This window comes from Agelaius phoeniceus, chromosome 1 (assembly GCF_051311805.1).
Source record: "Agelaius phoeniceus isolate bAgePho1 chromosome 1, bAgePho1.hap1, whole genome shotgun sequence".
NCBI lineage: Eukaryota > Metazoa > Chordata > Aves > Passeriformes > Icteridae > Agelaius > Agelaius phoeniceus.
Window position 1 is genome coordinate 362,508 of NC_135265.1, and position 18,791 is coordinate 381,298.

Here is an 18,791-nt window from a genome sequence, read left to right on the forward strand (position 1 = left end):
GGGGCCGTTCCCGGGCGCTCCCGGTCCCTCCTCCGGGGAGTGGCGAGGGCTGGAGCCGGGGGGGCCCGGCGGGGGCGAGCGCGGGGAGGGCTCGGGGGGTCCCGCCCCGCTCCATCTGCCGCGCGCAGGGCCGGGGGGGCGCGGGGACCCCCGGAGCGCGGCCATGGCCCCGGCGCGGCGCGACAGCGGGGACCGCGCCGAGCGCCCCGACGGGGAGCGGCGGGAGCGGGTCCGCCGGGCCGTGCGGGTCTCCAGCCTGGTGGCACAGGAGGTACGGGCCGGCCGGGGCCGCGGGAGGCGCGGGGGTCGCGGGGGTCCTCGCCGGGAGGAGAGCGGGACCCCCGGTCTGTAGCGGCGCACGTGGCTCGGGGTCCCGGGACGTCCCCCGGCGGCACGGGGGAAACGGAACGGAGGGGCGGGCACCGGGCGCTGTCGGGAACGGCTCTGGGGGTCGCCGGGGGGATCGGGGAGCTCTGGGGAGGGTCCGCCCCCCCCGGGGACCGGGGTCCCATTGTCCTTGCGCCGTGCGTGCCGGGGCTGTCCCCACGCGGGATGGAGGGCACGGAGCGCTGGGGACAGCGGTGGGCGCTGCGGGCGGCTCCGGGCGGCTCCGGGGGTCCCCCCGCGCTGGGAACGGGGCCCCGCCGTCGTCCCACGGCTCGCGGGCACGGGGTGTCCCCATGCCGGGATGGGGGACAGGGGGGCGGGCACCGGGGATCGCGGCCGGAGCGTTGGGATGGGTTTGGAGGTCCCGGGAATTTCGGGGGGGGTCTCCCCCCCTGGTGGGAACAGGGACCCGGGATTTCTGCTGCCACGCGTGGGTGCGGGGTGTCCCCACGCCGGGCTGGGGCATACGGAGCAGGCCTGGCACGGGGGTCGCAGCAGGCGGCTCTGAGGGGCTGCGGGGGGCTGGGGGTCCCGAGGGGGTCTGGGGTGTCCCCGCTGGGGAAGTGGCTCCTGTGGCTCATCCCGCCCTTAGGGGCCGTGGGGTACCGGGGGTGCCGGGGGTACCGGGCACTGGCTGTTGTGGAGGGTGGCTCTGGGGGTCCAGGGGGATCTGGGGTCCCCAGTGCCCCGGGGGTTGGGGGCATAACCCCCTCATGGGTCCGCAGTGCCCACCTGGTGCCACGGCCGGGCCCGGCGCCGTGTCCCGCTGTGCCGCGGTGCCTGTGGTGTGCCGGGGGTAACGGCTCGTGCCTGGCACGGCCTCTGCTGTGTCCCCGGCGGTCCCCAAAGTGTCCCCGGCGGTCCCCAGAGTGTCCCCGGCGGTCCCCAGAGTGTCCCGGCTCCTTGCAGCCGTTCCCTTGCCGTGGCCGTGGCTTTGGGGTGGGTGTGGGTCAGTGACAGCGTCACTGGGCAGGGGTCGGGGCTGGGGCGGGCGCACCGCCCCCAGGGACGTCACCCCGTCCCCCAGGGACGTCACCCCGTCCCCCAGGGACGTCACCCTGTCACGGGGCCTGTCCCCCACCGTGCCACGGGCGCCAGAGGCAGCGGGTGCCAGTGTCGCTGCCCGCCCGGGCGGCCCCGTGTGCCCCGTGCCCATGTCGGGGGGTCCCGAGGGGGCTGCGACGCCGCAGCTCAGCGCCGTGAGTACCCCATGGCACCGGGGACAGCAGCGCGGGGAGGGGACAGCGGGGGGGTCCCCAGCACGGGATGTCCGTGTCGGGGCGTCCCCACGCTGCTCTGGTGTCACCTGGCAATAGCTGGCAGTGCCCCGCTGTGCCCGGGGGTGGCCGGGTGACAGCTGCCGGGTGGGGACATGGGGGTCAGTGTCCCTCGGGCTGGGGGTGTCCCCGGGCCCCCAGCGCTTCAGGGGCAGTGACAGGGCGGGTGTCAGTGTTCAGGCTGGGGACGGCTGGGGGTCTCGGACCCTGGTGGGGCATGGGGTGGATGCCCGGGCCTGGTTAGGGCCCGTGTGGGGTACCCAGGGAGGTGTCGGCTGCCCAGGGAGGGGTGGGGTACATGCCAGGGCTGGTGTTGGGCGCCTGTGGGTGCTGGTACCTGCTGGGGCAGGATTTGGGGCTCTGTGGCTGTGGGGTCACTGCTGGAGCAGGATTTGGGGCTCTGTGGCTGTGGGGCACTCCCTAGAGCAGGATTTGGGGCTCTGTGGCTGTGGGGTCCCTGCTGGGCAGGGTTTGGGGCTCTGGGACTCTCAGGTCCCTGCCAGAGCAGGGGTGGGGTCCCTGCCGGGTGCTGGGGGTCCCTGCTGGGCTGGGGGGGAGCAGGGACGGGGCAGCGACAGAGGGGGGGGGGTCGGTGCCCCAGGGGGCATTGAGGGGCACGGCCGGGTGCAGGGGGGTCAGCCCGGGTGTCGGGGGGCGCAGGGGGGTCGGTCAGGGTCTCGGGGGGCTCTCGGGGTGCAGGGGTCCCAGCCAGGGTCTCGGGGGGCTCTCGGGGGGTGCAGCCTGCCCCTGTCCCTGTCCCTGCCCCTGTCCCTGTCCCGGCCGGTATTTGGGGTGCCCGTGGGCGCAGGTGTCTGGGTCGCGGCAGGTGCGGCACCGGGTGTCCCGGGGGGGCGGGGGGTGGCGGTGTCACCGCAGGTGTCGGGGACGCGTCACCGGGGCGGGACGTGTCGCCGCGTGTTGCCGAACGTGTCACCGGCACCGCCGCCATCTGTGTCACCGTGACTGACGGGTGTCGGGGCGGGGGGGTGGCACCGGGCCCGGGGCGCTCCGGATGTCGCCGCATATCGGCTCTGTCCCGACATACGCGCCAGGGCTGGGGGGTCCCACCCGTGCTTGGGGTGTCCCCAAGCCCTCCTCATGGCACCCCCGAGCCCTGCTAGGGTGGGGACTGTCCCCAGGGCTCGGGGACACGCTGGGCTGGGGGCTGTCCCCGTGGAGGGGGGACACGCTGGGCTGGGGACTGTCCCCGTGGAGGGGGGACACGCTGGGCTGGGGGCTGCCACCCCATTTGGGGGGCTGGAGACCCCACGGCTGGGGCCAGGGGGACTCTGCGTGTCCCCCGTGCATGCGGGGGGCTGGCACGGGGAGGGGGTGCCAGGACAGTCCCTCGGCCTCGCTGGGGCCCCCGGGAAGGGGCAGGGGCTGCGCTGGGTGTATTCTGGGGGCTGTGCCTGAGCGGGGGTCCAGGTTCGGGGTCCCGAGCTGAGGGCGAGCTCAGGTGGGCTGCGGGCCACCCCCAGCGGCTCGGGGGGGCAGGGGTCTGTCCCTGTAGACGGCGGGACCCCCCCGCCCCCGGGGCCTTCCGCGGCCCCCGCCCCCCACGCCGCAGGCCGGGCTCTGTCCCACTTTGCCGCGGCAGCTGCGATAAATTTAGCGGCGGGAGCGGCTGGTGGCTGGAAACGCCCCCCGCCCCTCCCCCGCTGTCCCCCCCTGCCCGCCCCTCCCCCCGAGCCGGCACAGCCCGGGGGGCTCGGGGCTGGGGTCCCCCCCAGGGGACACCCCCGGGCTCCCCGCTGGCACCGGGGGGGGCTCCGTGCACCGTACCTGTCACCCCCCATGTCCCGGTGCCTGTCACACCCCCCGTGTCCCCGTACCTGTCACCCCCCGTGTCCCGGTGCCTGTCACACCCTCCGTGTCCCCGTACCTGTCACCCCCCATGTCCCGGTGCCTGCCACCCCCCGTGTCCCGGTGCCTGTCACACCCCCCGTGTCCCCGTACCTGTCACCCCCGTGTCCCCGTACCTGTAACACCCCCGTGTCCCGGTACCTGTCACCCCCCGTGTCCCCAGGGCCCCGTGCCATCCCCGGGGGGCGCGCCTGGGGCTCGGGGGGTGTTGGGGTGCAGCCCCCCAGGAGGGGGTGGCAGCGGGGACCCCCGCACGCGGGGCAGGGGTGGCCTCGTCCCTCTGTCACTCGGTGCGTGGGGACACGGGTGGCAGCGGGAATCCCCCGCGTGGGGGTGGCGGCTGTGACGCAGGAGCTGCCGTGTGTCCCAGTGCTGTCATCGCGTGTCACCGCGTGTCCCGGCGCTGTCACCGCGTGTCGCGGCAGCACCGCCGTGTGTCCCAGTGCCATCGCTGTGTGTCCCTGGGGCGGGCTGGGCTGCCTGTGTCACTGTGTGTCACCGCGTGTCCCGGTGCCAGCACCGCGTGTCCCAGCACCCCGTGGCTGTTCCCCACGAGGCCACCGCGGCTGGTGGCCTCTGGGGACAGAGGTGACAGGGCCTGTGTCCCGGGGGGCTGTGGCAGTGGGGGACATGTTCTGGCTGGGATGGGACCCACATTCCAGTCTGTGGGCACCGCACGGGTGGGGGACATCCCTGGCGTGTCCTGGTGTGTCCCCTGCGTGTCCCTGGCACGGGTGTGGCCCCTGACGCCCCGCTCGTTGCCATGGGCAGCGCTGTCCCCGCACACCTGGGGCAGGTGGGGGTTCCTGGGTGCCCTGGGGGTGCCCGGGGGCTCTCGGGGGTTGTGACATGTCGCAGCCCGTGCCGTGTCGCCCCAGGGCACCCGCAGCGCTGTCCCCGCGCTGTCCCCGCAGCCGGGGGGCCCGGGGGGCGCTGGGGGGCCGGGGGGGCAGCCCTGGCCGTGGCCGTGGCGGCGGCAGCGGAGCAGCCTGGGAAAAATTTCCGCCCCAATAATTCCTGTCGGCTCGGGCGGAGCGCGGCTGGCGCACCGCGCCGGGGGTCCCCGCTCCCACCGGGGGTCCCCATCGCCGCCGGGGGTCCCCGCTCCCCCCGGGGGTCCCGGGGCACGCGATGGGCGCGGGGCCGGGCCGGGGGGGTCCCTGGCCGCCCCGGGCCGGCGGGGGCTGACCCCGCTGCCCCCATCCCGAGGATGCTGCCCGCGCTCCTGCAGCTGCTGCAGGAGTTCCCGGGCGCCTCCCCCGCGCCCCCCCGGGCCGGGCCGCCCCCCGGGCCCTGCCCCATGCCCGGGGTCCCGCTCTGCAGCGCCTGCCTGGGGCTCGGCCGCGATGGCAGCGGGCACGGAGGACAGCAGGAGCAGGTACCGGTGCCGGCCCTTCCTGCGCCCCCTGACCCGGCCGGTGGGGCGGGGGTGCCGCGGGGCTGGGGGCTCTGTGCCCACCCGAGACCTGGCGGGGGCTGTGGGGGCCGCGTCCGTGTCCTCGGCATGGTTCGGGAGGGTGCGGGGCTTACATAAAGCTCTGGCTCTGCGCGACGGGGGCACCCCGGCCCCCCCAGGGGTCCCCTCGGGCTGGGGCCCGATGGGGGAGCAGGGGGGATGGCGCCCATCCCCTCCTGGTGCTGCGGCAGCAGATGGAGCCCCACGATGGGCCCGGGGGGGCAAGGGGACACGGGGGGGCAGGGGCACTGTGACCCCCACAGGGCAGAAGGGAGGCTGTGACCCCTGGGGGGCACAGGGCGGGGGGCATGGGGCGCCCCTGTCGCCTCTCACCCTTGCCGTGGGGCTGTGCGGGGTGATGGACCCTATGGAGCACCCCCAGGGTGACAGGGACCCCACAAGGACCCTGGGGCTGTGCCCCAGGACGTGCAGGTGCTGTGCACAGGGGTCTGTGCCCTCCCGGTGGAAATGCCAGGGGGAGGCTGTGCCCCCCGATGGGGGTGGGGGCACAGAGCTGGGGCACAGGGCAGCACCGTGGGGTGGGAGCTGCCCTGGTGCTATTTGTGGGGCACGAGGGGGTTGTGGGGTAGCTCTGTGCTGTGCAGGGCCATGGTCCCCCCTGTCCCCCCCTGGCACCCCTGGTCACACGTGGTGGTGTCCCTGCACCGCTCATTGCCTGTGCTGGGCTCCCTCTGCCCCCCCAGAGTCACAGAACGTTGGTTTTGGGAAGGACCTTTAAGACCACCAGGTCCAGTGATGAGCACCCAGTGCAAAGGTGATCTGGGCAGGAGGGTCAGGGGGGTCTGGGCAGGAGGATCCTGACCCAGGTGCCCACCTGTCCCCAGGCTGGGGGTGTGAGCCCTGCAGCAGCACTGCCCCCCTGCAGCCCCCCACATGCCCTTGTTGGGGTCACACCTCACCCCAGAGTGTCACAGCACTGCTGAGGTGGTAAAGGCCCCCCAGAACCCCTGGGTCCAGCCCTGACCCACCCTGGCCAAGGCCCAGCCCTGACCCAGCCTGGCCAAGGCCACCATCCCCTGGCCCGGGCACTGGTCGGGGTTGGGGTGGCAGGGGCAGAGCACTGTGGGGTGTTGGGGTGCAGGCTGAGCCCCGTGTCCCCCCGTGCCAGGTGCTGTCCCTGGGTGCTGATGTGCTCCCCGAGTACAAGCTGCAGGCGCCGCGCATCCACCGCTGGACCATCCTGCACTACAGCCCCTTCAAGGCCGTGTGGGACTGGCTGATCCTGCTGCTGGTCATCTACACGGCCATCTTCACGCCCTACTCGGCCGCCTTCCTGCTCAGCGACTCGGAGGAGGCGCAGCGGCACCACTGCGGCTACTCCTGCAGCCCGCTCAACGTGGTGGACCTGATCGTGGACATCATGTTCATCATCGACATCCTCATCAACTTCCGCACCACCTACGTCAACTCCAACGAGGAGGTGGTCAGCCACCCCGCCAAGATCGCCATCCACTACTTCAAGGGCTGGTTCCTCATCGACATGGTGGCCGCCATCCCCTTCGACCTGCTCATCTTCGGCTCTGGCTCCGAGGAGGTGACAGGGGACACGGGGACACGGGGACACGGGCTGCCAGCCCCGCTGGCCGGGCAGTGCTGCTCTGGGGGTCTGGGCTGTGTCTGGGGGTCCCACCCATGCCCCCAGTGCTGGCGTGGATGTTGGGGTGGTGGGGGCTGTTCCTGGGTGCTGGGTCTGCCCGTAGGGAGTGCCTGGGGGTCCCCCACCAGGCAGGTCCCAGGCCCAGGACACCACAGTGCCCCTGGTGAACCCCCTGAACCCCCTGCCTAGACCCCCCAAACCCCCTGCCCAGATCCCCCTGAACCCCCTGCCCAGATCCCCCTGAACCCCCTGCCCAGACCCCCCTGAACCTCCTGCCCAGACCCCCTGAACCCCCTGCCCAGACCCCACTGAACCCCCTGCCCAGACCCCACTGAACCCCCTGCCCAGACCCCCCCAAACCCCCTGCCCAGATCCCCCCAAACCTCCTGCCCAGACCCCCCTGAACCTCCTGCCCAGATCCCCCTGAACCCCCTGCCCAGAGCCCCCTGAACCCCCTGCCCAGGCCCCCTTTGCTCTGGGTGGGACAGCAGGGACACTGGGGCTGGTATGGGGAGGGGGACAGGGGCTCATGGCCCCCTCTGCCCTACCAGGGGTCTGTGGGGGCTCTCTGGCTCTGGCGACCCCCCTTTCCTCCCTCCCCAGACACCTTCAGCCTGGGGGGCACCTGGGGCAGGGGGAGACCCCAGAATGGAGGTGCCTGGTGTGGGGCAGGGGCCCTCCACCCTTTTGGGGTCCTGAGGGTGTCTCTTCACTGTCGACGCCCCACTTTTTCCTGTCCCCTAGACAATGACACGGGTGGGGCTGCTGATGGGGGAGAGGGGGTGAAACCCCCCCAGCCCCTCTCTCCCTTCTGTGGGTGCCCCGCGTATCCCCAGCCCTGTAACCCTTTCCCTGCCGCTCCCAGACCACGATATTGATCGGGCTGCTGATGTGGGGAGAGAGGATGGACCGTCAGCCCTCTGCGTGTCCCCAGGGTATCCCCACCCCCTGTAACCCTTTCCCTGCCGCTCCCCAGACCACGACGCTGATCGGGCTGCTGAAGACGGCGCGGCTGCTGCGGCTGGTGCGGGTGGCGCGGAAGCTGGACCGGTACTCGGAGTACGGGGCGGCCGTGCTGTTCCTGCTGATGTGCACCTTCGCCCTGATCGCGCACTGGCTGGCCTGCATCTGGTACGCCATCGGCAACGTGGAGGGGCAGCGCACGGGCTGGCTGCACGCACTGGGACAGCAGATCGGCAAGCCCCTGAACGGCAGCTTCGGGCCCTCCATCAAGGACAAGTACGTCACGGCGCTCTACTTCACCTTCAGCAGCCTCACCAGCGTGGGCTTCGGCAACGTGTCCCCCAACACCAACTCCGAGAAGATCTTCTCCATCTGCGTCATGCTGATCGGATGTGAGTGCCCCGGGGTGTGAGTGGGGGCGCCTGCACGCCTGGGGGCGTGAGCACCTGTGTGTGAGTGTGAGTGTGTGTGAGAGAGAGCTGTGTGAGTGTGTGTGTGTGTGTGAGAGCTGTGTGAGTGTGTGCTGCACACCTGGGTGTGTGTGAGCGACTGTGTGTGTGTGTGTGTGTGAGAGAGAGAGCTGTGTGAGTGTGTGTGTGTGTGTGTGTGTGTGAGAGCTGTGTGAGTGTGTGTGTGAGAGAGAGAGAGCTGTGTGAGTGTGTGTGTGTGTGTGAGAGAGCTGTGTGAGTGTGTGTGTGTGTGTGAGAGCTGTGTGTGTGTGTGTGTGTGAGAGAGAGAGCTGTGTGAGTGTGTGTGTGTGTGAGTGTGTGTGTGTGTGAGAGAGAGAGCTGTGTGAGTGTGTGTGTGTGAGAGAGAGAGCTGTGTGAGTGTGTGCTGCACACCTGGGTGTGTGTGGGCACCTGTGTGTGTGTGTGTGTGTGAGAGAGAGAGCTGTGTGAGTGTGTGTGTGTGTGTGTGTGAGAGAGAGCTGTGTGAGTGTGTGCTGCACACCTGTGTGTGTGTGAGCACCTGTGTGTGAGTGTGTGTGTGTGTGTGAGAGAGAGAGCTGTGTGAGTGTGTGTGTGTGTGTGTGAGAGCTGTGTGAGTGTGTGCTGCACACCTGGGTGTGTGTGGGCACCTGTGTGTGAGTGTGTGTGTGAGAGAGAGAGCTGTGTGAGTGTGTGTGTGTGTGAGAGAGAGAGCTGTGTGAGTGTGTGCTGCACACCTGGGTGTGTGTGAGCACCTGTGTGTGTGTGTGAGAGAGAGAGAGAGCTGTGTGAGTGTGTGTGTGTGTGAGTGTGTGTGAGAGAGAGCTGTGTGAGTGTGTGTGTGTGTGAGTGTGTGTGTGTGTGTGTGTGAGAGAGAGAGAGCTGTGTGAGTGTGTGTGTGTGTGAGAGAGAGCTGTGTGAGTGTGTGCTGCACACCTGTGTGTGTGTGAGCACCTGTGTGTGAGTGTGTGTGAGAGAGAGCTGTGTGAGTGTGTGTGTGTGAGAGAGAGAGCTGTGTGAGAGTGTGTGTGTGAGAGAGAGCTGTGTGAGTGTGTGTGTGAGAGAGAGAGCTGTGTGAGTGTGTGCTGCACACCTGTGTGTGTGTGAGCACCTGTGTGTGAGTGTGTGTGAGAGAGAGCTGTGTGAGTGTGTGTGTGAGAGAGAGAGAGCTGTGTGTGTGCTGCACACCTTGTGTGTGTGTGTGTGTGAGAGAGAGCTGTGTGAGTGTATGCTGCACACCTGGGTGTATGTGAGCACCTGTGTGTGAGTGTGTGTGTGTGTGTGTGTGAGTGTGTGAGCTCTGTGAGTGTGTGCTGCACACCCGGGTGTGTGTGAGTGCCCTGGGCTGTGAGAGCTGTGTGAGTGTGTGCTGCACACCTGGGTGTGTGTGAGCACCTTTGCACTGTGAGTGTGTGCTGCACACCTGGGTGTGTGTGTCAGCACCTGTGTGTGCAGCCAGGTGTGTGTGAGAGCTCTGGGGGCCTTGGACCCGTCCCCCAACACCAGTTCCAGGAGATCTCCATCTGCATCGGGTGATGGGGTGTGAGGGCCATGGGGTGTGAGGGCCCCTGTGAGTGTGCAGAGCTGTGTGTGTATCCCCACACCTGTGTGTAACACCTGTATCTGTACCCACACACATGGGGGGTGTAGGAGCACCCCCAGGCTCAGTTTTGGGGCCAGCCCTGTTTGGCACCTTCACTGATGCTCTGGGGACCAGAGCCCCTCGTGGCCTCTCCTCAGGTGACGCGGCTGGGTGGGAGGTGGCTCTGCTGGGGGACAGGAGGCTGTGCAGAGATCCACGGGCTGGGGACACCTGTGGGTCACACCAGCCCCATGGAACCTCCAGGCTGGGCACAGGGGCTGGTGACAGCAGCTGGACACGAGCCCAGGGCAGGGATTGTCCCCTGTGCTGGCCCTGCTGAGGCACCCCCTGGAACCCTGGGGGCAGCTCTGGGCCCCTCCAGCAGGAGAGCCCTGGAGGGGCTGGAGTGAGTCCAGGGAATGGAGCTGGGCAGGGGCTGGAGAATCCCTGAGGGAGCTGGGCAGGGGCTGCAGAATCCCTGAGGGAGCTGGGAAGGGGCTGCAGAATCCCTGAGGGAGCTGGGCAGGGGCTGCAGAATCCCTGAGGGAGCTGGGAAAGGGCTGGAGAATCCCTGAGGGAGCTGGGCAGGGGCTGCAGAATCCCTGAGGGAGCTGGGCAGGGGCTGCAGAATCCCTGAGGGAGCCGGGCAGGGGCTGGAGAATCCCTGAGGGAGCTGGGAAGGGGCTGGAGAATCCCTGAGGGAGCTGGGCAGGGGCTGCAGAATCCCTGAGGGAGCTGGGCAGGGGCTGAGCCTGGAGCAAAGGAGGCTCAGGGGCCCTTGTGGCTCTGCACAGCTCCTGCCAGGAGGGCACAGCCGGGGGGGTCGGGCTCTGCTCCAGGGCACAGGGACAGGAGCAGAGGGAACGGCCTCAGGCTGGGCCAGGGCAGGCTCAGGGTGGAAATTGGGAACAATTCTTTCCTGGGAAAGTCTGTCCAGCCCTGGCACAGCTGCCCAGGTCATGGTGGCGTCCCCATCACTGGAGGGATTTAAATCTGTGTGGATGTGGCACTTGGGGACATGGTCAGGGGTGGCCTTGGCAGTGCTGGGGGACAGGTGGGCTCAGGCATCTGAGAATTCCCTGGATGACTCTTGGCACCAGTGTGACAATGATGCCCCTCCATGGCCATGGGGACCCTCACAATTATGGGGTCTGGCGACAGTGGGAACCCATGTGGTGATGGGGACTGCTGTGACAAGGGGCTCTCTGTGGTGGTGGGGACACTCCCGTGATGATGGGACCCCCGTGACAAGGGGCACTCTGTGGTGGTGGGGACACTCCCGTGATGATGGGAGCTCCAGTGCTGATGGGACCCCCGTGACAAAGGGCACTCTGTGATGATGGATCCCCCCTGTGACAGTGGGGACCCCCAGTGACAATGGGCACCCTCCACAGTGATGGGTACCCCACACTACAGCCCTGGCAGCAGTGAGGGTTTGGGGGGGGGCGGTTGGGGGTTTTGGGGGTGCAGAGCCCCCCGACACAGCCCCCCAGCACCAGTGCAGGGCAGCGTCCTCGGGAGCGCCTCGGCCACCACCGGGCGCTCGTGCCTGGGGACACGGGGACACGGGGACCCTGTCCCCCAGGCCGGGGGGTGGCAGTGGGGGTCTGGGGGGCTCGGGGTGCCATCCTGACGCTGCCCCCCCAGCGCTGATGTACGCCAGCATCTTCGGGAACGTGTCGGCCATCATCCAGCGGCTGTACTCGGGCACGGCGCGCTACCACACGCAGATGCTGCGCGTGCGCGAGTTCATCCGCTTCCACCAGATCCCCAACCCGCTGCGCCAGCGCCTCGAGGAGTACTTCCAGCACGCCTGGTCCTACACCAACGGCATCGACATGAACGCGGTGAGGCCCTGAGAAACCCCAGAAACGCCCCAGAAACACCCCAGAAACACCCCAGAAACACCCCAGAAACACCCCAAACCCCGTGGGAGCCCTAAACCGCCCCAGCCCTCAGCCCCTCTTCCAGCACGCCTGGTCCTACACCAATGGCGTCAACATGAACGCAGTGAGACCCCAAAAACACCCCAAAAAACCCCAGAAACATCCCAACCCGCCCCGTCCCTCAGCCCCTCTTCCAGCACACCTGGCCCTACACCGATGGCATCGACATGAATGTGGCGAGACCCTGAGAAACCCCAGAAACACCCCAAAAACACTCCAAACCCCCTGAGACCCCCAAACCCCCATGGCCCTCAGCTCCCCTCCTCAGGGAGTGCTTCCAGCACGCCTGGTCCTACACCAACGGCATCGACATGAATGCAGTGAGACCCCAAAAACACCCCAAAACACTCCAAACCCCCTGAGACCCCAAAACCCCCCTGGACCTCAGCCCCCCTCCTCAGGGAGCGCTTCCAACACACCTGGTCCTACACCAACGGCATTGACATGAACACGGTGAGACCCCACAAACACCCCAAAAAACCCCAGAAACATCCCAAACTCCCCGGTCCCTCAGCCCCTCTTCCAGCACACCTGGTCCTACACCAACAGCATCGACATGAACATGGGGAGACACCAAAAACACCCCAAAAACACCCCAAAACCCCACGGGAGCCCTAAACCTCCCCAGCCCTCAGCCCCTCTTCCAGCACACCTGGTCCTACACCAACGGCATCGACATGAACGTGGTGACACCCTGAGAAACCACAGAAACACCCCAAAAACACTCCAAACCCCCTGAGACCCCCAAACCCCCATGGCCCTCAGCTCCCCTCCTCAGGGAGTGCTTCCAGCACACATGGTCCTACACCAACAGCATTGACATGAATGCAGTGAGACCCCAAAAACACCCCAAAACACCCCAAAACACCCCAAAACCCCACGGGAGCCCCAAACCCCCCCCAGCCCTCAGCCCCTCTTCCAGCATGCCTGGTCCTTCACCAACAGCATTGACATGAACGTGGTGAGACCCCGAGAAACCCCAGAAACACCCTAAAACACCCCAAACCCCCCTGAGACCCCTACCCCCCTCCCCTCCTCAGGGAGCATTTCCACCTGGTCCTGCACCAACAGCACTGACATGAACACGGTGAGACCCCCAAAAATACCCCAAAACCCCCGTGGGACCCCCAAATTCCCCCCTGGCCGTCAGCCCCCCTCCTCAGGGAGCCTTTCCAGCACCGGCAGCATCAGTGTGACCACAGCGGGACCCTCCAGGACCCCTAAAACCTGCCCTGCCCCTGACCCCGGGGACCCCCCGGCCTCTGTGCCCCCCGTGAGCCCCCGGCTCTCCCCAGGTGCTGAAGGGGTTCCCCGAGTGCCTGCAGGCCGACATCTGCCTGCACCTGAACCGCAGCCTGCTGCAGAACTGTGCCCCGTTCCGCGGCGCCACCAAGGGCTGCCTGCGGGCGCTGGCCATGAAGTTCAAGACCACCCACGCGCCCCCCGGGGACACCTTGGTGCACGCCGGGGACGTGCTCACCGCGCTCTACTTCATCTCCCGCGGCTCCATCGAGATCCTGCGCGGCGACGTCGTGGTCGCCATCCTGGGTGAGCCCCCCGAAGGGACCCTGGGGTCCCGCAGTGCCCGGTGGGGCAGCAGCCGCTGCCTTTGGGGCTCCTGGGTGTCCCCAGGGTGACACCCCCATCTCCTAGAGGTGACACCCCATCTCCTGGAGACCCCCGGTGCTCCTCGGGTGACACCAGACCTGCCTGCCGAGGGACCCCCCATCCCGGGACACCCCGGTGCCGGGAAAAGCCCAGACTGACCCCCCCATCTTCTGGGGCCCCCCAAAGCCCAGACTGACCCCCCCATCTCCTGGGGACCCCCAAAGCCCAGACTGACCCCCCCATCTCCTGGGGACCCCCAAAGCCCAGACTGACCCCCCCATCTCCTGGGGACCCCCAAAGCCCAGACTGACCCCTGCCTATTGGGGACCCCCCAAAGCCCAGACTGACCCCCCTCTTGGGGACCCCCCAAAGCCCAGACTGACCCCTGCGTATTGGGGACCCCCCCCAAAGCCCAGACTGATCCCCCCTCTTGGGGAACCCCCAAAGCCCAGAATGCCCCCTCTGTCCCCCGGTGCCCCCCATTCCTGTGCACACCCTGAGTGTCCCCCCCAGTCGCACCCTGGCTCCCAGGCACCCCGAGTGCCTCCTGCCCCTCCCGGATCCCCCCCAGCTTTGGGGTCACCCCTTTGGGTTCCCCTCGGTCCCTCCCTGGGTGTCCCCAGCTCGGAAGGACCCTTGGGGAGCCGCGGGGTGGCGGGGGCAGTGCTGAGCCCCGGTCCCCCCGTGCCCCCCAGGTAAGAACGACACCTTCGGGGAGCCGCTGCACCTGCACGCCCGGCCCGGGAAGTCGCGGGCGGACGTGCGGGCTCTCACCTACTGCGACCTGCACAAGATCCTGCGCGAGGACCTGCTCGAGGTGCTCGACATGTACCCCGAGTTCTCCGACCGCTTCTGGGGCACCCTCGAGATCACCTTCAACCTGCGCGACGTGAGGGGGGGCCCGGGGGGGCTGGGGTTCCAAAAAACGGGGGGGTCTCCTCCCCTCAAGCCGGGAGGTCCGAGTGAGCCGGGGGGTCCTGGAAATGGGTGGTCCTGAACCAATAAGGGGGTTCAGAGCAAGCTGAGCGGGGTCCTGAGCGAACTGGGGGTCTTGAGGGAGTTGGGGGAGTTCGGAGCAGGTTGTTGGGGGGTTTCGAGAGGTCTTGGGGGATTCTGAGCGAGCCGGGAGAGCCCCGAGTGAGGCTGGGGGTCCTGAGCAGGCTGGGAGTCCTGAGCAGGTTGGGGGTCCTGAGCAGGCTGGGAGTCCTGAGCAGGTTGGGGGGTCCTGAGCAGGTTTGGGGGTCCTGAGCAGGTTGGGGGTCCTGAGCAGGTTGGGGGGTCCTGAGCAGGTGGCTGGGGGGTCCTGAGCAGGTTTGGGGATTCTGTGCAATTTTGGGTGGGGGTTCCTGAGCAAGGGAGGGGGCGCTGAGCGAACTGTGAGGGGCTGGGGGCTCGGGGGGTCCTGAGCTCGGGGAGGGGTCCGGCCGGCCCCGACGGTGCCCCCGTGCCCCCGCAGACCAACATGATCCCCGGCTCCCCGGGCAGCGACGAGCTGGACGGAGGCTTCTCCCGCCTGCGGCGCCGCAAGCTCTCCTTCCGCCGGCGCCCCGAGAAAGGTGCGGGGCGGGGGCCGGGACCCCCGGGGGTGGCCCCAGGGTCTCGTGGCCCGGCCCTGACCCCGCTCTGTCCCCTGCAGACGCCGCCAGTCCCGGGGAGTCCCGGGCGCTGCGGGGGGACGGCGGCGGGGGCCAAGCGCCCGGAGCCCCCCGAGGCCCGGCCGAGTGGGACCCCCCCAGCCCCTCCAGCTGCGGCTCCAGTGACGAGGAGGAGCCCCCCGCGCCCCCCCCGGGCGCCACCGCGCTGTCCCCGTTCCGCAGCGCCGCCCCGGTGCCGCCCGAGCCCGAGGAGCGGGAGGGCAGCGACATGTGCAACCCCCTCTCAGGTGCGTGCCGCCTCCCTCCCCTCCTGCCTCGGGGCTCAGAGGCCGCCCCAAACCCTGGCGCTGCCGTCCCCATCCCTGCCCCCGTCCCCTGTCCACTGCTCCCCTCGCCCCGCTCAGCTGCGGCTGGGGAGTCCCCATTCCTTCCCTCCGTGCTCAGGGTCCTGCAGACCCCCCCAAACTGCAGCACGCCCTGGCTGCCCAGCCTTGAGCCCCCTCTCACGCTGCCCCTGCACCCCTGAAGCCCTCCAGGTGAAAGTTGGGCTGGGGCGGGGGTTCCCCTCTCCTGCTCTCCTCACTCAGGGTTCCAGAGCTGCCCCCCAAACCTTGGATCCCCCTCCCATTCTCAGCCCTCCCCCCCAACGGCCCCTGCACCCCCTCAGGTGGGGATAGGGGTCTCTGATTGGGCAGGGAGTCCCAATCCTCCCCTCCCTGTTTAAGGCTGTGGAGCCCCCCAAAAGCCCCAGCTCTCCCTCCCCCAGGCTCCTGGATCCCCCAAACCTCCCCCCTCATTTCCCCACCCCCCAAACCCATTCGCCCCCCTCCTTTTCCAGGCGCCTTCTCGGGGGTCTCCAACATCTTCAGTTTTTGGGGTGACACCCGAGGCCGCCAGTACCAGGAGCTCCCCCGTTGTTCCCACGGGGCTCCCCCAAATCCCCCCCCGACCCTGACCCGCCGCCAGCGCTCCGACCTGGAATCCCGCTTGGATCTGCTCCAGAAACAGCTCAACAGGTAAATCTGGGGGGTCGGGTGGGACCCGAGGGGGGCCCTGGTCAGTGGGACCCCGTGGGAGCCTCCCCATTGCCAAAGGGGTCTGGAGAACCCTGAGCAGGAAAAGAAGGAAGGGGAGACCCCCAGGTCAGGCTGAGCCCCCCGAGTCACCTGAGAGAGGGGTGGGACAGGGGCAGTGCCGGGGGTCCTGGGGGGCCATGGGAGGGATGGGCTGGGGGTGCCGGGGGTCCTGGGGGGCCATGGGAGGGATGGGCTGGGGGTGCCGGGGGTCCTGGGGGCTATGGGAGGGATGGGCTGGGGGTCTCCCGTCTGATCCCGCGGCGGCCCCGCTGCCCCGCAGGCTGGAGTCCCGGCTGAGCTCGGACATCTCCTCCATCGTGCACCTGCTGCAGCGCCAGGTGCTGGTGCCCCCCGCCTACAGCGCCGTGACCTCCCCGCACCAGCCCCCGCCGGGGCCGCTGCCCCCCACCCTGCCCATCACCCCCATCCGCCCGCTCGCTCAGGTGAGGAGGGACCGGGGGGGCGCCGGGGCTGGGGGGTTCCACTGCCCGACTCTGGGGGTAGGGGTCACCCCAGAGACCCCGGACTGGGAGTGTGCCTGGTTTGGGGGGCATCACTTTGTCTTGCTGTGCACCGTGGGTTGGGGTCACCCCCGAGCCCCCCGGACTGGGAGTGTGCCTGGTTTGGGGGTACCGCTTCTCTTGCTGTGCACCGTGGGCTGGGGTCACCCCCGAGCCCCCCGGACTGGGAGTGTGCCTGGTTTGGGGGTACCGCTTCTCTTGCTGTGCACCGTGGGCTGGGGTCACCCCCGAGCCCCCGGACTGGGGGTACCGCCCTCCTGTGCCTGCCCCTGTGTCCCCCTGCCCCCGGGGGGTGTCGGTATCATGGGGGGCGCAGCCCGGGCCCCCCCCCCGTTGCCGGTGCCCCCCCCCACTGACCCCCCCCGCCCGGTTCCGCAGGTCCCGCGCCCCCCGCGCGCCCCGGACCCCCCGGACGTGGTGCTGCTGCTGGAGCCGCCCCCCCCGCGGCGCCGCTCCCTGCCCGGGGCGCTGCCCCCGCCCGCGGGGACCCCCCCGGGGACCCCCCCGCTGCAGAGACACTGCTCCGACCCCGGCAGCTAATGGGAGCGCCGGGGCGCGGCGGGACCCCCGGAGCCACGGGACCCCCGACCCCGGAAAGCGGGACCCCCGCAGCCCTCGGAGCCCAGGACGTGGGACCCCTGGGGCCCTCAGAGCGCGAGACACGCGACCCCCAGAGCCCAGCACGGGGGACCCCCGAGCCCGGAGTGTGGGAGCCCCGGAGCCCTCGGCCCTGGACGCCGCCGCCCGGGACCCCCGGAACCCTGCAAGTCCTGGAGCCCTGGGACCCCCAGCCCTGGAAGGTGGGACCCCCAGAGTCCTCGGAGCCCCCCACCCTGGCACCTGGGAGCCCTGGGAGCCCTGGGGGCTGGCACGTGGGACCCCCAGAGCTGCAGGACCCCTGTCCCCAGCATGTGGGACCCCCAGAGCCCAGGCCATGGGACATGCAGAGCCCTGGGGCCCCTGAGCCCGGAATGGGGGGACACAGAGCCCCCAGCCCAGGGTCCCCAGAGCCCTGGGACCCCTGAGGGTGGGGACACAGAGCCCCCAGCCCTGGGGTCCCCAGAGCCTTCCCGGGCCTGGCCCGCCGGGGCTCCGGCCCCACGGACACTGCCCTCGGTGCCGGCGGCCCGCGGGGGAGCTCGGGGCCGCCGGGACCCCCCGTTACCCCGCCTCACCCCAGGGCCCCTGCCCGGACTGTCAGACTGTGCTGCTCTTCCTCCTCCTCCTCCTCCTCCTCGTGCTGCTCCCCGAGCCCCGGGGCGGCGGGGGGGGGTGCACAGGTGTGTGTGTGCACAGGCGTGCACAGGTGTGTGTGTGTGTGTGTGTGTGTGTGTACAGGCATGCACAGGTGTGTGTGTGCACAGGTGTGCACAGGTGTGTGTGTGTGTGCACAGGCGTGCACAGGTGTGTGTGTGTGTGTGTGTGCACAGGTGTGCACAGGTGTGTCCCCGGGTCCTGTCCCCAGGACGTCACGTGTGTGTCGGGGGGGTCCCGCTGCGCTGGGACACGTGTGTTGCTCCCCCCCGTCTGTGTGTGTGTGTGTGTGTGTGTGTGTGTGTGTGTGTGTCCCCGCCGTGTCCCCGCCGTGTGTCCCCGCCGGGACCCCCCCGGTGGCTGCGGGGCCCGGTGGCTCCGTGTGTGCCCCCCGTGTCCCCAGGGACGGCCCGGCTGAGGGAGGGTCGGGACCCTCCGTGTGCCCCCACCCCCGTCCGGCCGGGCCGTGCGTCCCCGAGCCCCCCACCCCGCACAAACGGGGGACACACGGCAGTGTCACCTCTGCACAGCGAGGGGACACACGGCAGTGTCACCCCCGCACAGCCGGGGGACACACGGCAGTGTCACCCCCGCACAGCGAGGGGACACACGGCAGTGTCACCCCCGCACAGGGAGGGGACACACGGCAGTGTCACCCCTGCACAGAGAGGGGACACACGGCAGTGTCACCCCCGCACAGCGAGGGGACACACGGCAGTGTCAGCCCCGCACAAATGGGGGACACACGGCAGTGTCACCCCCTCACAGCCGGGGGACACACGGCAGTGTCACCCCCTCACAGCCGGGGGACACACGGCAGTGTCAGCCCCGCACAGGGAGGGGACACACGGCAGTGTCACCTCTGCACAGAGAGGGGACACACGGCAGTGTCACCCCCGCACAGCGAGGGGACACACGGCAGTGTCACCTCTGCACAGCGAGGGGACACACGGCAGTGTCACCCCTGCACAGCGAGGGGACACACGGCAGTGTCACCCCTGCACAGAGAGGGGACACACGGCAGTGTCACCCCCGCACAGAGAGGGGATGCAGGGCTCCGGGGGCTGCACTGCCCGGCCGTCCCGTAGCGTGTGCTGTGTTTGTCCCGTGTCACCCCTGCATGTCACCCCCGCGTAGGTGCCCCCAATAAACCAGACAGAGACCCCCGGCTGTGTGTGTCACCTCCTGGGAGCTGGGGGGAGGGACAATGGCCT

The 18,791-nt window shown here is 69.4% G+C and overlaps 1 protein-coding gene across 19 annotated transcripts in view; it reads left to right on the forward strand.

Moving 5' to 3' along the window:
- KCNH2 (potassium voltage-gated channel subfamily H member 2) overlaps nt 1–18,747 on the forward strand; it is a 28,507-nt gene extending 9,760 nt beyond the window's left edge. The window contains exons 6-17 of one of the 19 annotated variants that reach the window (XR_013182175.1): nt 6,116–6,541; nt 7,581–7,959; nt 11,225–11,424; nt 12,819–13,071; nt 13,827–14,020; nt 14,588–14,687; nt 14,768–15,013; nt 15,565–15,742; nt 16,083–16,245; nt 16,702–17,641; nt 17,672–17,727; nt 17,764–18,747. Coding sequence is in view for 1 of the 19 variants with exons in the window: in XM_077177398.1 (XP_077033513.1) it covers nt 6,116–6,541; nt 7,581–7,959; nt 11,225–11,424; nt 12,819–13,071; nt 13,827–14,020; nt 14,588–14,687; nt 14,768–15,013; nt 15,565–15,742; nt 16,083–16,245; nt 16,702–16,863 (2,301 nt within the window). In the remaining 18 variants the exon portion in view is untranslated. Of the gene's footprint in view, nt 1–6,115; nt 6,542–7,580; nt 7,960–11,224; nt 11,425–12,818; nt 13,072–13,826; nt 14,021–14,587; nt 14,688–14,767; nt 15,014–15,564; nt 15,743–16,082; nt 16,246–16,701 lie in introns of all 19 variants that reach the window. The other 18 variants (XR_013182181.1, XR_013182172.1, XR_013182170.1 and 15 more) reach the window with 18 other exon arrangements.
- The last annotated feature ends 44 nt before the right edge of the window (nt 18,748–18,791 follow it).